The sequence below is a fragment of the Erythrolamprus reginae genome, chromosome 1 (assembly GCF_031021105.1).
Source record: "Erythrolamprus reginae isolate rEryReg1 chromosome 1, rEryReg1.hap1, whole genome shotgun sequence".
Lineage (NCBI taxonomy): Eukaryota > Metazoa > Chordata > Lepidosauria > Squamata > Dipsadidae > Erythrolamprus > Erythrolamprus reginae.
The window spans coordinates 125,956,125-125,972,927 of record NC_091950.1 but is presented as its reverse complement, the minus strand read 5'-3'; the positions used below and the strand labels follow the sequence as shown (position 1 = coordinate 125,972,927).

Here is a 16,803-nt window from a genome sequence, read left to right as displayed (position 1 = left end):
AGGTATTAATGAATATCATGAGAAATATAAACTGACCTGTCACATAACATCCACTGTTTTTAAATGTTTTTTTGTTTGTTATACGTATTTATAAATAAAAATTTTCTATTAAAAAAAAAGACCTGGCTTTTCTGACAGGCCTGGGCCATTGAAGGGGGGAATGGTTGCAATTATTTTAAATTTAAATGTTTTTATACTGACTCATGTTTGTTTTTGTTGTGAGCCCCTTGAGTCACTAGGGAGTTGGGCAACATATATATGTTAATTCTCTGCCTTACAAGGCCAAGGTTGCAAGTTCAAGCCACAGTGAGGGTATGGCTAGCTGATGAGGCCAAAATAAGGCCGAAATAGATCTATCCTAGTCTCCCTTAATTTTCAAATTCAGCAAAAACATGTGACACACACACACGTGCGTGTGTTATATATATAATATATATGTGTGAAATTTTATATATATATATATATATATATATATATATATATATATATATATATATATATATGGCTCTACACTACATCCTTCAACATCTTGAATCTCCAATGACCTACGCTAGGGTCCTCTTTGTGGACTTCAGTTCAGCATTCAATACCATCATACCGGACATTCTCTTAACCAAACTAAATCAGCTAGCGGTACCTGAACACACTTGTAAGTGGATCACAAGCTTCCTAACAGACAGGAAGCAGCAGGTGAAGCTAGGAAAAATCACATCAGATACATGTACAATTAGCACAGGTGTCCCCCAAGGCTGTGTACTCTCACCACTTCTCTTCTCTCTATACACTAATGACTGCATCTCAAACGATCCATCTGTTAAACTACTGAAGTTTGCAGATGATACAACAGTGATTAGACTCATTCGAGACAATGATGAATCTGCATACAGATGGGAAGTTGAACAACTATCCTTGTGGTGTGACCAGAACAATCTAGAACTGAACACACTCAAAACCGTAGAAATGGTGGTAGACTTTAGGAGAAACCCTTCCACCCTTCCACCTCTCACAATACTAGACAACACAGTATCAACAGTAGAGACCTTCAAATTTCTAGGTTCTATCATATCTCAAGATCTAAAATGGTCACCTAAAATCAAAAACATAATCAAAAAAGCACAACAAAGAATGTTCTTTCTGCGCCAGCTCAGGAAGCTCAAACTGCCCAAGGAGCTGCTGATACAGTTCTACAGAGGAATCATTGAGTCTGTCATCTGCACCTCTATAACTGTCTGGTTTGGTGCTGCAACCCAACAGGACCGACACAGACTTCGGAGGATAATCAGAACTGCAGAAAAAGCAATTGCTGCCAACCTGCCTTCCATTGAGGACCTGTATACTGCACGCGTCAAAAAGATAGCGGGGAAAATATTTACTGACCCCTCGCATCCTGGACACAAACTATTTCAACTCCTACCCTCAAAACGTCACTACAGAGCACTGCACACCAAGACAAGTAGACACAAACAGTCTTTTTCCGAATGCCATCACTCTACTAAACCAAGGTTCGACAAACCCAGGCGCCTGGTCGCCAGTGGCGCCTAGAAAATGTTGTCTGGCGCCTAGAAAATGTTGCCTGCTGTACTGTATGTCAGCGTTTCCCAACCGGTGTGCCGCCTGGGCAGGGCGCTGCGGTGCCTCTGACCTCTCCGCTCCTGCCCGATGCCGCGGTTTCTGGCGCTCTCCTGCTGGGTCCCAAAGAAGGCAGGCAGGAAGGAGAGCTCCATTCTTCGCGCCTTTTTCCCGCCTTCCTTCTTTGGGGCCCAGCAGGAGAGCGCCAGAAACCGCGGCATCGAGCAGGAACCGGGAGGTCGGAGGCACCGGCACGGCAGCGCCCGCCCAGCTGAAGGTTCCCTGTCGTCATCGGCAAGTGTCCTTTGGGGCCCGGCGGGAGGGCACTGGCAGTGGGAGGGGGGGGGGCCGCGGCTGCAGCGGCACAGGCAGTCGCGGGGAGATGGCGGGGGGAGCGGGGGGCGGCTAAAGCGGCCCCGGGCACCGTTCCCTGTACGCTTTTCCAGGGGCGCGCAGGGAGCCGCGGCCACCCGCCCGCCTACCGGATTTCCCTCCGCGCGGCTGGGGAGGTGGATTCGCCGCCCCCGCCAGCCCGATCTCCCTCCAGTGGCTGGTGACGTAGTTCTACCGCCCTCGCCAGCCTGATCTCCCTCCGTGGGGGGGTGGGGGGCGACGAACCGACGACCGGGGGCTGTCCGTCCGTGTTGGGTGGTGCAGGGCAGGCACAGGCAGCCCCAGGGGAGAACAAGGGAGGGAGAGAAAGGAAAGAGAGAGTAAGGGAGGGAGAGAAAATTGAATGAAGGAGGGAGAGAAAGAAAGAGTAAGAAGCAGAAAGGATAGAGAAAAAGGAAGAGAAAGGGAGGGGGAGAAAGGAAAGAGGGAGGAAGGGGGGGAGAGAAAATTGAATGAAGGAGGGAGAGAAAGAAAGAGTAAGAAGTAGAAAGGATAGAGAAAAAGGAAGAGAAAGGGAGGGAGAGAAAGGAAAGAGAGAGAAAGGGAGAGAAAGGGAGGGAGAGAAAATTGAATGAAGGAGGGAGAGAAAGAAAGAGTAAGAAGTAGAAAGGATAGAGATAAAGGAAGAGAAAGAGGGGGAGAAAGGAAAGAGGGAGGGAGGCGGGAGAGAAAATTGAATGAAGGAGGGAGAGAAAGAAAGAGTAAGAAGTAGAAAGGATAGAGAAAAAGGAAGAGAAAGGGAGGGAGAGAAAGGAAAGAGGGAGGAAGGGGGGGAGAGAAAATTGAATGAAGGAGGGAGAGAAAGAAAGAGTAAGAAGTAGAAAGGATAGAGAAAAAGGAAGAGAAAGGGAGGGAGAGAAAGGAAAGAGAGAGAAAGGGAGAGAAAGGGAGGGAGAGAAAATTGAATGAAGGAGGGAGAGAAAGAAAGAGTAAGAAGTAGAAAGGATAGAGAAAAAGGAAGAGAAAGGGAGGGGGAGAAAGGAAAGAGGGAGGAAGGGGGAGAGAAAGAAGATATGAAGGAGGGAGAAAAAGAAAGAGAGATAGGAAGGAAAGAGGGAGAGAAAGGAATGAGAGAGAAAGGGAGGGAGAGAAAGGGAATGAAAGAGGGAGAAGGGGTGAGAGATAGAAAGGATAGACAGAAAGGGAGAGAAAGGAAAGAGAGAAAGGGAGGGAGAGGAAGGAAAGAGATGAGAGAGGAAGGAGGAGACAGAAAGAGAGGAAGGAAGGAAGAGAGAAAGAAAGAGGGATGGAGAGAGAAAGGAAGGAAGAGAGAGAAAGAGGGAGGGAGAGAGAAATAGAGCGAAAGGGAGGAAGAGAGATGTCAGGTGGAGACTCGGCAAAAAACCAAGTTTGCTTAAAAAAAATTCTGGCTCCTAAATTTTTTGGCTGGCTCCTAGATTCTGAACAACTTTGTCGACCCCTGTACTAAACAAATAATTCCCTCAACACTGTCAGACTTGTTGCTTATATCCTAAGATTTGCTTATATCCTTGTTGCTTATATCCTAAGATTTTTATTAATATTGCTTCTTCATTGCTTATTTGACCCCTATGACAATCATTAAGTGTTGTACCACATGATTCTTGACAAATGTATATTTTATTTTATGTACGCTGAGAGCATCTGCACCAAGACAAATTCCTTGTGTGTCCAATCACACTTGGCCAATAAAAATTCTATTCTATTCTATATAATTTCTATATATAAATTATATATATAATTATATATATAAAGTTATATTTCTATAACTTCTATATATTATTTATTTATTTATTCATTTATTTGTTGAGTTGAGCTGAGCTGAGTTGAGTTGAAAGGGACCTTGAAGGTCATCAAGTCCAACCCCCTGCTTAAGCAGGAAATCCTACAGCATCCCAGCCAAACAACAGTCCAATCTCCTCTTGAAAATGTCCAAAGTTGGGGAGTTTAAATTTCTCTATAAAATTTTCTATAATGAATGAATGTGGCTTTTTGTCAGTACTAAAGGAAAGATCAAGATAATGCTTGCATTTTGAGGCTGGGTTTTGTTAAATGATGAATTTATTAGATTAGAATTATATTTAGATGAACATAACCACTGAGATTGTAAATCACGGTTTACTGTTCAGGGTTATCGGTAGACCAGGCTATTGTTAGTCTAAACAAGGAATTAATGCAGTATAAATTACAGCTGAATAAAAAATATACCTAGTTTACCTAGTAAGAGCGCTCGTTCCTGTGAGGAACGACTTAAGGAGTTTACCTTTGCTCTGGGCGAGAAACGCCGTTTGCAAAACGCGTCAGCGCTATATAGAGGGTCCTAGTTGGAAAATTTCTCCCCTCCGGAAACCGATCGATCTCTGACCTAAAGTTGTGTCCACCTGCCTTGGGAGGTCGGCCCCGTTCCTCCTCAAAGAGCCCCCAGATCCTCTGTACCCCGACGCCTCAGCAATTCTCACGCCAGACATCTTTCTATCGCATTTGCCCTTGAGGCGCCATCGCGTCGCCCGTCACTCAAAACAGCAGCGAGAACATAGCAAAGCATTTTCGCCCCCTTCGCTCTGCCACCTGCGTCCCGGCCACCTTGAATGTATATCAGGCGTATTATACTATATGCATATGTGTGTATGTGGTGTGTGAATATAATATATAACAAGCTGTATAACAGGCGCGGAGCTGCTTTTGAGCTCGGTTTTTGCTTCCTTACCTGCTGGTCCAGGAGCGGAGCTGAGACACGCCCAGAGGCTAAAGAAAAAGTAAAGTCTTCGAAGGGAGCTCGATTCCTGGAAATTTATGAGGAAACGTCGAGGCGGTTTTCTCAGCGGGAGATCAGAGTGAGTCGTCATTCTGATTTCTCATTCGGGACTATAGTTTTCAGATAATGGCGCTCAAAAGAGTAATCAGAACCGACCGTACGCAGCTCTTGAGATCTCTTGCTTGAACGACTAAATTTCTGTTTCTAACCTGCGAGGCAGCAAAATGATCTTTGTCCCGGAAACTTTCTGATCTTCCAATGATTTACAGTTGCTGAAAAATTGGATGTGCTGTCTGAACTTCAGACTCTGAAGGTAACATGCTCAGCCACCTGCTCAGTAAAGGAGGATTATTAGGATACACCCAGAAACTTTTAGTTGTCCTTTAAGTGGAAGACTGCTAACAGAGACTCCTACTGAATTAAAAAAACACCTTGCATTTAATTACATAATTAATTACATAATTGCATACATAAGTGCACCAGAGTGCCTACCATCCCGTCCTATAGTCTCTCCTATATCTCATATATCTTCTCTTCTATCTCTTCTATCCATCATCTATCTCTTTTATCTCTTATATTTTCTGCTATTCTCTCTAGTTATATTTTAATCCTATATTTCTCTTCTATACTCTCTTTGATACATTCTACTCGTATATATCCTCTATAACCTTCATTGTGTATGATTGTGCATTGGACAAAACAAAATAAATAAATAAATAAATTAGATAAGAAAACATTTAATACAGTACACTGAAAATTCCTGTCAGTGAAAACAAGTAATCGGTGTTAAACATATTGCCTTCAGAAATTGTGGATACGCCATCACTGCAGATTTGTAAGGAGAGATGAAACAGTCATTTATCCAGAACAGTATAGGACAGTGATGGCGAAGCACACATGCATGTGCAGGTCAAAAAGGGAACATGCATACAGGCTTTGCACATGCTCATTTGGGCTGCAACCCATAAGAGGAGCTGCCCAGGAGGCATGAGCACACCGGAAAACTGAACTTCCATTTTCAGTGAGCAGCAAGTCTTCCAGTTACTGCCGCACGTGAGCAAGGTGGCTAGCACGCATGCTCACGCTGGAAAACAGATCAGCTCTTCCAGTTTCCAGCACTGCCACACACAAAAAGGCCAGTTGATAATCGTGTGTGCATATGTGCTAGAAAGCCAGAAAAGGAATGGGCAACGCCACATGTTCCAGGCAATATGGCTTCATGTGCCACTTCAGGCAGGCGTGCCATAGGCTCACCATCACTGCTATAGGATCTCCTGCTTGAGCAGGGGGTTAGACTAGAAGGCCTCCAAGGTCCCTGCAACTATGTTATTCTATTACAGTAATCCCTCACTACTTCACGGTTCATCTTTCACGGATTCACTATTTCACGGGTTTTCAAAGTGGGCTTAAATCCATTGAAAATTTTAAATCCATTAAAAATTCATAAAATTCTTCTACAGTATTACTGTACTCTATCGAAGAAACTGGTAGGATATCACATGTAGTTCCAGCTGAGAAACATTATAGAATGACTGTTTAATGCAAAGGGTGGGTTTTAAAAGTCCAAATACTTGTTAAATACATTTTAAAAAATACCTTTCCTCTACTTAACGGAAATTCGTTTTTCACGGGTGGTCTTGGAATGCATCCCCAGTGAAAAATGAGGGATCACTGTATCTAAGCTCTATGTTTTAGTGCATCAAAAAAAATTTTTTTCAAAGGCAGAGGCATTTAGACTCTTGAACAATCTTCAAAGCTCAAAATCTATCCTTTCCATTATTCCTACCAAATTCCCTGAATGTAATAAATTTAGACACTATAATAAGTAGCAGCATTCAACATCAGAAGTACAATACTAATTGTCATCTTGTGGAACATCATCTCTTAGAAGCCTCATTTGTAAATTTTACTTTGCCATTATTTTGTGTGATGGTCAAAATACTTTTTTCAAATGGCCTTTGAGGAGGGGCCTAACACCTGATCAGAGTTTTATTGGAACATTTTATCCCCTGTATTTTGTCATGTTTTGTTTTGATTCTCTTGTAATCCATCATGAATTGTTCTGATTTGACAACACATACAAAATACTGTTTTGACAGGCCTGTTGTGTGTCTTTGTAACTGCTGAGGCCAAGGAATTCTAACAGTGCATTGTCTGTCTATTCTGTGGAGAATAGCCATCTTTTGTGCAGCAAATGATGCCAGGGATTATGGATTGGGGGGCGGGGAGGCAAACCCAAAATCAATTTTAAAACTGGGCCTTTTCTTCCAGCAGCACAGGCATGTTCTTCACCTGCTACATATGGGAGAAGGGATAATACCATAATATCTTTCTCTGAAGAGTTTCACTGTGAATCCATTCTTTATCCATAAACTATGTAGAATAAAAGCTGCAACCGAATGGAATAGTCCAGATTTGGCTCTCTTACAATAGAAGTTATTATTTTTATTATTATTATTTATTAGATTTGTATGCCGCCCCTCTCCGTAGACTCGGGGCGATTCACAGCAATGATAAAAACAATATACAATGACAAATCTAATAGTTAGAATCTAAAATAACAATAATACATTTTAAAAGTCTAAAAAACAAGAAACCCCAATATATAAAAAACATACATAGTCATATCATACACAAAAAACCCTACATAGGCAGGGGGAGATGTTTCAGTTCCCCCACGCTTGATGACAGAGGTGGGTTTTAAGGAGTTTACGAAAGGCAAGGAGGGTGGGGGCAGTTCTAATCTCTGGAGGGAGCCGCCACAGAGAAGGCTCTTCCTCTGGGTCCCACCAAACAACATTGTTTAGTTGACGGGACCCAGAAGAAACCAACTCTGTGGGACCTAACCGGTCGCTGGGATTTGTGCGGCAGAAGGCGGTCTCGTAGATAACCTGGTCCGGTGCCATAAAGGACTTTATAAGTGATGACCAACACTTTGAATTGTGACCAGAAACTGATCAGCAACCAATGCAGACTGTGGAGTGTTGGAGTAACATGAGCATATTTGGGAAAGCCCATGATTGCTCTCACAGCTGCATTCTGCACAATCTGAAGTTTCCGAACACTCTTTAAAGGTAGCCCCATGTAGAGAGAGTTACAGTAGTGGAGCCTCGAGGTGATGAGGGCATGAGTGACTGTGAGCAGTGAGTCCCGGTCCAAATAGGGCCATAACTGGTGCACCAGGTGAACCTGGGCAAACACCCCCCTCACCACAGTTGAAAGATGTTTCTCTAATGTGAGCTGTGGATTGAGGAGGATGCCCAAGTTGCGGACCCTCTCCGAGGGGGTCAATAATTCCCCCTCCAGGGTGATGGACGGACAGATGGAATTGTCCTTGGGAGGCAAAACCCACAGTCAATCCATCTTATCAGGGTTGAGTCTGAGTCTGTTGACACCCATCCAGGCCCCAACAGCCTCCAGACCCCAGCACATCACTTCCACTGCTTTGTTGACTGGACATGGGGTGGAGATGTAAAGCTGGGTATCATCAGCGATTTTATCAGCGAAAAACGTGTTAAAATCCTCGGCACTACTCTGCAAGGGCTCCCCAACTCCCCCCTGGTTAAGAAGGGAGCGGGTCACCCTAAACAGAACGGCTGTGTGAGATTCCGCTGATGCAATCAAGGTGGCATGGTACGCGCAACTTGCTACCTTGAGCGCCACTTTGTAAGTGTTAATATGAGCTCTTACAAGTGTTTGATCGGATTCAGACTTACTCTTCCTCCATCGCTTCTCTAGACGTCTCTTCTGGCGTTTCAGCTCCCGGAGCTCCTCGTTGAACCATGGTGCTCTATGGGGTCTAGTGCCGCGGAGAGCTCGGAACAGCGCAATCCGGTCAAGAGCCTCCGCTGCAGCCTTGTTCCAGGCCTCAGCAAGAGACTCTGCCGAATTGTGGATGAGTGTATCTGGAATAACCCCAAGCGCCCTCTGAAAGCCCTCTGGGTCCATCAGGTGCCTGGGGCGGAACTTTTTAATCAGTTCCGCCTTCCTGCGGGGAAGGATTAGAAGGAAGTTAAGGAAGTTAAGCCTCAGTAGAAAATGATCTGACCAAGGCAGCCCTTCTAAGCCCCTTAGTCTCAAATCATTACTCAATTGCTCAGAGAGGAATACCATGTCGGGTGCGTGCCCCCCCCTCATGAGTCGGACCCTGCACTACTTGAGTCAGGTCCATGGCTGTCATGGTGGCCATGAACTCCTGTGCTAGCCCAGAGGTTTCACCGAGCGACGGCAGGTTAAGGTCCCCCAAGACCATAAGTCTGGAGAACCCCACCGCCAACCCGGCCACCTCCTCGAGTAGCACAGGCAGGGCTGTTGACACGCAGCTGGGAGGCAGGTACGTGAGTAACAAGCCCACCTGAACCCCTAAGTCCAACTTCACCAGGAGGGACTCGCAACCCGCGATCTCTGGAGCAATGAGTCTACGCAGGCAAAGGCTCTCCCTGGCTATAATAGCCACTCCTCCCCCCCTTCCCTGGGGTCGAGGCTGATGCCATATCCGAAACCCGACTGGGCAAATTTCAGAGAGAGGAACTCACAAGCCAGGTCGGCCTCCTCATCCAGGATCAAATCCCGGATGAGGAGAGCTCTACTTTATTTATTTATTTATTATTTAGATTTGTATGCTGCCCCTCTCCGCAGACATTGGCATTGAGTAGCAAAAGCTTGAGCCCAGGGCCAGAATTACACTCATCACCAGTGCCTTGAGTTAAGCTCATGGAGCCGGGAGAAGTAACATCAGAAGTACTGGGAAGTACTATTTAATCATTTACTTTTCAAATTTATAATTGGTCCTGAGGGCTGCGAAACAGGTTTTCATTGAAGATATCCCTGTACTTTGCTCCATTGGAATTATGATGGCAGATGATAAGCACTGCCTACGTTCCTCCAAATGTAATGTTTTCAATTGAGGCCAAACAAATAAATCTTATTTCATCAGCCCAGGGAATTTTGTTTCTCACAATCTGAGTACCCTTCAGGTGTTGGGTTTTTTTACAGATTCCAAGGTGATTTTTGCTTCTGCACATGTGCAGCTGGGTTTTTCATACTATAGCATGTGGCGCAGTGATAGGATAGCAAAAATTTTACTATCACACTGTGGGCGTGGCTTATGCATTTTGTTTCAACATCTTTCAGTGCAATTTGGGTGCTCTGGGATGGAGCTCCATTTTTGCTACCCCACTGCGTTCCCCCCAGTCCGGACAGCAGCCCATCCCTGCCCATGCAGCATGTGAGGAAGCAAACCAGTGGCAAGGTAAGTTAGAAACACCCCCCCCCCCTTGGCAACTGTGCAGCTAGGAACTTTCAGTGCAAACAGAAATTGTACTGTACTTTATCCCAGATCCGCACCTTGCAATAATCCTGTCTCTGAGCTCTGCAGGTAGTTCCTTTGACCTCAGGGCTTTAGCTCTGCTACAATGTGCATTGTCAGCTGTCAGACCTTCTATAGAGAGGTGTGTGCCTTTCCAAATCATGTCCAATCAATTTACTACAGCTCAACTCCAATCAAGGTATAGAAACATGTCAGCAACATCAAAAGAAATGGAAGGCACTAGAGCTAAACTTCAAGTGTTGTTGCAAAGTCTGAATACTTATATCCAGGGGTGGGCTGCTGCCCAGACCCTGGGTGGGGGGAGAATTCAGTGGGATTGCGAAAATGGAGCCCCACCTCAGAGCACCCAATTTGCACTGAAAGATGTTGAAAGAAAATTCATAAGCCACGCCCGCAGTGTCGTAGTAAAAGTTTTGATAGCCCTTCATTGCTTGTACCAAAGTGATATTTCAGTTTTTTTCTTTTTAATACATTTACAGACATTTCTAAAATTCTGTTTTTACCTTGTCATTGGAGGTAGTGAGTGTAGATAAATGAGGAAAAAAATGAATCAACAACTGTAGAATCAGGCTGCAGCATAACAAAATTGACAAAAGCGAAGTGAGTCTGAATACTTTCTGAATGCACTGTATATGTTTTTAATTTCATCCAATGTTAAAAAAACCCCACTTAACAAGTATTACCATACAGTATGACAAAGGGAGGAGCTTTTGACATTTAAAAAATTCTATTGTGCTGAGTTAACAGGCCATGATTCTTAAAAGTCTATGATCTATATATTTATTTATTTATTTATTCATTTATTCATTCGTTCGTTCATTCATTCATTCATTCATTCAATTTTTATGCCGCCCTTCTCCTTAGACTCAGGGCGGCTTACAACATGTTAGCAATAGCACTTTTTAACAGAGCCAGCATATTGCCCCCCACAATCCGGGTCCTCATTTTACCCACCTTGGAAGGATGGAAGGCTGAGTCAACCTTGAGCGGGTGATGAGATTTGAACCGCTGACCTTCAGATCTACAGTCAGTTTCAGTGGCCTGCAGTACATCACTCTACCTGCTGTGCCACCCCGGCTCTATGCTTTTGAATTTATTTATTTTTCATTCCACAGCCACCAGGAAAAAAAGATAGAAGCAGTAACGAAGAGAAACTGAGTTTGAATTCAATTTAATCTGATTAAAAATTATACAAAGCACAAGTGGAACAACGTTCTTCGTACAAATATTGCACTTGAGAGCTTATGGATATGTACAACTTTGCCATTCTTTACATCCAAGGTATTTTTGTCCTGATAAGGTTCAAGATGAAGTTGTGCACGAAACCTGATAAGCCAACTACTTGCATGATAAATGGGCCACCATCAGAAATGTATCACATGAACACAACTTAATTTGAGAAGAAATGAATATAACTTATTTTATACTCCATTTGGAAAGTAAATGCCAGTGGCTCTCTTTCAATGGAAGGCAAATGGGATAGTGATTTCCACAGTTCCTCTTTTGCTCAGGTGATTGGATAGGTGATTTTGGGATGAGGAGATTGGAAGAGGTGATAATTTGGCAACCGCCAACTCTTCCTGTTCTATCTGTACCGTTTCCTCAAACCCTGTCTTATGTTTTTTGAACCGCAAAATTAGTGCTTGGCCTTATTTTTGGGGAGGTCTTATTATTTTGGGGCGCATGGAGCAAGACAGGGCTCCATGCCCTGTCTCAATTTCAGTTTCAGTGGCCTCTGCGGATGATCCTACTCCATTTCTCTTTGCAAATTTTACTTGGTATGGAGTAGGACATTTACAATAAGACATTGATAATCTGAACATTTTTGAAAGCGAACTGAAAAAGACAATAACTGGGATTGGAGCCAATTATCCACTATCCAATTCTTTGATTGTATTTATAACCTAAAACAAAGGGATAAATACCACGTAAAATAAAAGGGCAGCATTAATAGTCTTCGGAGAGGGGCGGCATACAAATCTAATAAATAGAAATACAGTGATCCCTCTATTATCGCGAGGGTTCCGTTCCAAGACCCCTCGCGATAATCGATTTTTCGCGATGTAGGGTTGCGGAAGTAAAAACACCATCTGCGCATGCGCGCCCTTTTTTTCTATGGCCGCGCATGCGTAGATGGTGGAGTTTGCGTTCCCCGCCGCCCACGCAAAGGGGAAACCCCGATTCGGCTCCTCGCTGCTGCTGCGCTACCGAGCAGATCAGCTGCTGGGCGGCCGAAGGAACCTTCCCTGGGTCTTCCCCCTCTTGCTGGCGGGCGGGCGAGCGGCGGGCATCAGCGAGGAGCCGGGGTTTCCCCTTTGTGTGGGCAGCCGGGAAGACCCAGGTTGGAGGTTCGGGGGGGTGCTGGGAAGCCCCCCAGGCCGGCTGCGACCTTTTAAAACAGCCGTGCCGCTTCCCAGCTGAGTCCTGAAGCCAAACGCCAAAGGCGAACTTCCGCGTTTGGCTTCAGGACTCAGCTGGGAAGCGGCGCGGCTGTTTTAAAAGGTCGCAGCCGGCCTAGGGGGCTTCCCAGCACCCCCCCGAACCCGGGTTGGGGGTTCGGGGGGGTGCTGGGAAGCCCCCCAGGCCGGCTGCGACCTTTTAAAACAGCCGCGCCGCTTCCCAGCTGACTCCCGAAGCCAAACGCGGAAGTGGTTTTTTTTTTTAATTGATTTTTTTTTAAAATCGCGATATAGCGTTTCGCGAAGATCGAGATCGCGAAACTCGAGGGATCACTGTAGAAAAATAGATAAATAATAGAGAATAAAAATGTACTGGAATGTAAATAAAAAAGAGAAGATAGCTTTTACCAGTAATATTTGTAACCCTCAAAAAAGGTTCACAATCTGTGTTCAAGATGCTGAACTCCAGAAAAAAAGAAAACTTTTCTGTGGAAGTTTCTATTGATTGGCTAGTTGGATCTACATTATAAGAAATAAATAAGAACTAAGCCATGAATACTATTTTGGGCTACAGCTACATAATCCAAATAAGAATTTATCATAAGAGTTCCCAGTGGTTCCTTCCATTGGGCTGCCCTATGCCATGCGATATGTCCTAGAACTACACAGAGCAAACAGGGAAGAATCCAGTTAGCTTAAAAGGGGAACAAACTCCATTTGCGAGCCTAACAACAGGCTGACTGCATGAAAAAAAAATTCCAATATTATCTTTCTAAATATAACAGGAAAGTTGTGAGAACTTAGTACTTTATAGAGCCTTTACGACTTTACATTCTACTTTTGGCACATTTTGCCATTGGTTCAATTACAGCCTTGGGTAGGTGATATTAAAGGAAAATACTGAACCAGGGTAGAGCCCACATACCCCAATTAATCCAAAAGAGAAAACTTGCACAGGGCGTTCAAATTATCTACTTGGGGAGTCCCGTGGTCTCCAAAATGGGAACACTCCTAGTTCTATGTCAGGGATCTGCAACCTTGGCAACTTTATGACTTGTGGACTTCAACTTCCAGAATGCCTCAGCCAAAGTACGCTGCCTGAGGAAGTCTGAAAGGTAAAGTCCACAAGTCATAAAGTTGGCAAGGTTGCAGATCCCTGTTTTATGTAATATGTAAAGCATGAAAGGATCGCTCTGGAAAGAACAGGTTTTTTTAATAGTTAAAATTCTTTTATTAAAAAAGAATTGAATCCTTTTGGAGATCATAATCAGTATTATGCAATCCTTGTTAATCAGTAACAAGGGACCCCTTTCCTTTTATTTTTCTGTTAAGGTAGGATTGTTCTTCATTTTGTTATATACAAAAACTGTGGGGGGGTTTAAAAAACAAACAAACACTGTCTATATAAATAATTGTACATTATGTCCCATTTCCTGGAAATAAAAATATAATTCTTATTATTGTGTTCTTATTTTTTAATCATCAGTCACAAAGAAATGTTACCCTCAGAAAATAATTTGGATGTTAAATCTTATTACGAATTGAGGAGAATTTAGACCAGCAAACATTTCTATTTACATCAACAGTACTTGCATCAAAATCAAAGTTAACATGATGGAGGAGAGGATTGAAAGAATAAATTAGATTTGACCTGTAAGGTTCTGGACATTTCTATTTGTCTTAAAATGATGGAGAATGTTTTTGCTTTTGTACTCCTAGCTAATAATGTAATTAAGTATTTCAATACAATTCAAAATGCAGTTTAGGACAAATATTGTTTTAAACACACTGATAGTTTTGAAATGTCTCTCTATGAAGAAGGAAGAAACAATGTTAATTTTAGACTTTGTTAATTCTAAAAATTATTTCAGAGCTTTCCTTTTGTACTTCATAAAGAGATAAATGCAACTGGCATGTTACAAAAGGGAGGAGAAGAAAAGTATCCTCTTTCCAGCCAAAACGCAGAGATGAATTGCATTTAGTTAGCAACAATAAAGATGGCTAAGTCAATGCACTTCAATGCACAGTATTTCAGTGTAAAGAATACATAGGCTTTTATAAAACACAAGATACATTCACTGTTTTCCATGGCTCCATGCTGCAATTACACTTCTTTTAAAAAGTAGAATTTATTTTTGAAATTGGATCATAGATGTTTCTTTTCAATGGATTTTGAAAACCAAGGAATTGTTACAACTCATTCATCCACAGACATAAAATTACAGTTCTAAGTTGTTGGCACTTTTGGGAATATACCATCAAGAACTAAAATAGAGGTGGCGGTATTGTCTTTTGTTTAGACCAGTTCTAAATTTCTCCGATTTCAAACCTGTTAGCAATGGAGAACATCAAGAAATTTAAGGGGTTTACTCATGTTAACTTCCTGCTTGACAATATCTCTGTAAATGATTTAACGGTGAAACAGGAAAAAGATCTTCAAAAGCACAAATGATAGGAAGCCAAATTATACCTGAGACAAAAAAAGAAGATTCTGCAGGGAAAAAGCTGGGTATCCTGTTGTCTACCTATGTGTAATGACAAAAACAGAATATCCACAACTTTAAGATCCTGTATTATATCATTTGTGCCTTTGAAGATCTACACACTGGATTTTAATCCTATATGAATCCCACATGTGAAATGAAACATAAAATTATCCTTCTTTTCACATTTCTTTTTAGTCTCTGATTATTTCACCCATCCACCCACTCTCCCCCAAAATATGTATAAACTGAGGCACAAGTGGTTAAGGATGAGACTGGACATGATCCGATCTAGCAGCTGCTTCTTGCACTGGTATATTTCCTGGCGCCAAAGGCTGATTGCCATCCGCTGGATGATTTTGCACATGGCCATCTAATTGTGACCCAGCTGTAACACACACAAAAAATGTTTTAATGTTAATTGGGTAAGCAATTGTTTCATAATACAAAGCTCCAAATCTCATTTCTCATTAAGTAATGTTTTGAAAACGTCCAAGCACAAACAGTATTTGCATAAGAGAACTGGAATATTTCATCTGCCAATCTGCCTTCCATTGAGGACCTGTATACTGCACGAGTCAAAAAGAGGGCGGGTAAAATATTTACTGACCCCTCACATCCTGGACACAAATTGTTTCAACTTCTACCCTCAAAACGTCGCTACAGAGCACTGCACACCAAGACAACTAGACACAAGAACAGTTTTTTCCCGAACGCCATCACTCTACTAAACAAATAATTCCCTCAACACTGTCAGACGTTTTACTAAATCTGCACTTCTATTTCTACTAGTTTTTTTCTCATCATTCCTATCATCCTTTTCCTCCCATTTAGGACTGAATGACTGTAACTTGCTGCTTGTATCCTAAGATTTTTATTAATATTTATTGTTTCTTCATTGCTTATTTGACCCCTTCTTTATTTCATTGTGTTGTACCACATGATTATTGACAAATGTATCTTTTTCTTTTATGTACATTGAAAGCATATGCACCAAGACAAATTCCTTGTGTGTCCAATCACACTTGGCCAATAAAAATTCTATTCTATTCTATTCTATTCTATTCTATAAAACATTGCACAAAATATATAATGCACATTGTTGTTTGATATATTCTGATATAATGGTAGACGTTTGAACATGATGCTCACTGCTAGGATGCAGTCATGTGACCTGGGGATGCTGAGAGATGGAACAGCTTGCTCTCCTTCCCAACGTGAGCTCCAAAACTTCCAGAAGGAGATTTATGCTAAAAGCTAACTAAGTGATTGAGGAGGAAGAACATGTAGGTTTTTGACAGGAAGCATGAGCAAGGCCTAGAGCAGTGGATCCCAAGGTGGGGCCCACGCTCCACAGGGGCGCAATTTGATTTTTAACGGGAGCAATCAGAGCCTTGTTTAAAACAAGTTAATGGCCTTTTAGGCTTCCTCCACGTGAGTTGGAGTTCACATTTTGAATAATAAGAATTATGTGTCACGGGGGGGGGGGTGTCAGGATTTTAGAGATGCTTAGGTGGAGCATGGCCAAAAAAAGGTTAGGATTCACTGGCCGAGAGGGATGTCAGGGGTGGAAAGCAAAGCACAAGGTGTGAGGGAGTCCCAGGGCAGAGCCTGCATTAGGGATTCCAGGGGGCTCTACTTAATGACCATATTGAGGAGGACAGGGAGTGGGGGGTGTTAAGTGAGGTGGTCACATGGGTGGTTCACTTAATGGTCATCATGATTTCTGACTGTAATGGACGGGTCCTACTACAGGTAGTCCTTAACTTACAACAGTTCATTTAGTGACTGTTCGAAGTTACAACAGCACTGCAAATAGTGACTTATGCCTGGGTTTCACACTTACAGCCATTGCAGCATCCCCATGGTCACAATTCAGATGCTTGACAACTGACT

The 16,803-nt window shown here is 42.9% G+C and overlaps 2 protein-coding genes and 1 long non-coding RNA gene across 3 annotated transcripts in view; 1 reads left to right on the top strand and 2 right to left on the bottom strand.

The window, feature by feature from the left end:
- Positions 1–4,866, bottom strand: part of LOC139173944 (uncharacterized) — a 47,127-nt gene extending 42,261 nt beyond the window's left edge. Inside the window, exon 1 of the mRNA XM_070763910.1 lies at positions 4,649–4,866. Within this exon, the coding sequence (XP_070620011.1) occupies positions 4,649–4,787 (139 nt within the window). The 5' untranslated portion in view covers positions 4,788–4,866. The remainder of the gene's footprint in view (positions 1–4,648) is intronic.
- A 6,305-nt stretch (positions 4,867–11,171) lies between these two features.
- LOC139173941 (uncharacterized) lies at positions 11,172–14,958 on the top strand. Its single transcript, XR_011560275.1, has 2 exons — positions 11,172–12,023; positions 12,764–14,958. It is a non-coding gene; the product is annotated as an uncharacterized lncRNA (long non-coding RNA).
- NUCB2 (nucleobindin 2) overlaps positions 13,632–16,803 on the bottom strand; it is a 51,944-nt gene continuing 48,772 nt past the window's right edge. Inside the window, exon 13 of the mRNA XM_070763896.1 lies at positions 13,632–15,295. Within this exon, the coding sequence (XP_070619997.1) occupies positions 15,171–15,295 (125 nt within the window). The 3' untranslated portion in view covers positions 13,632–15,170. The remainder of the gene's footprint in view (positions 15,296–16,803) is intronic.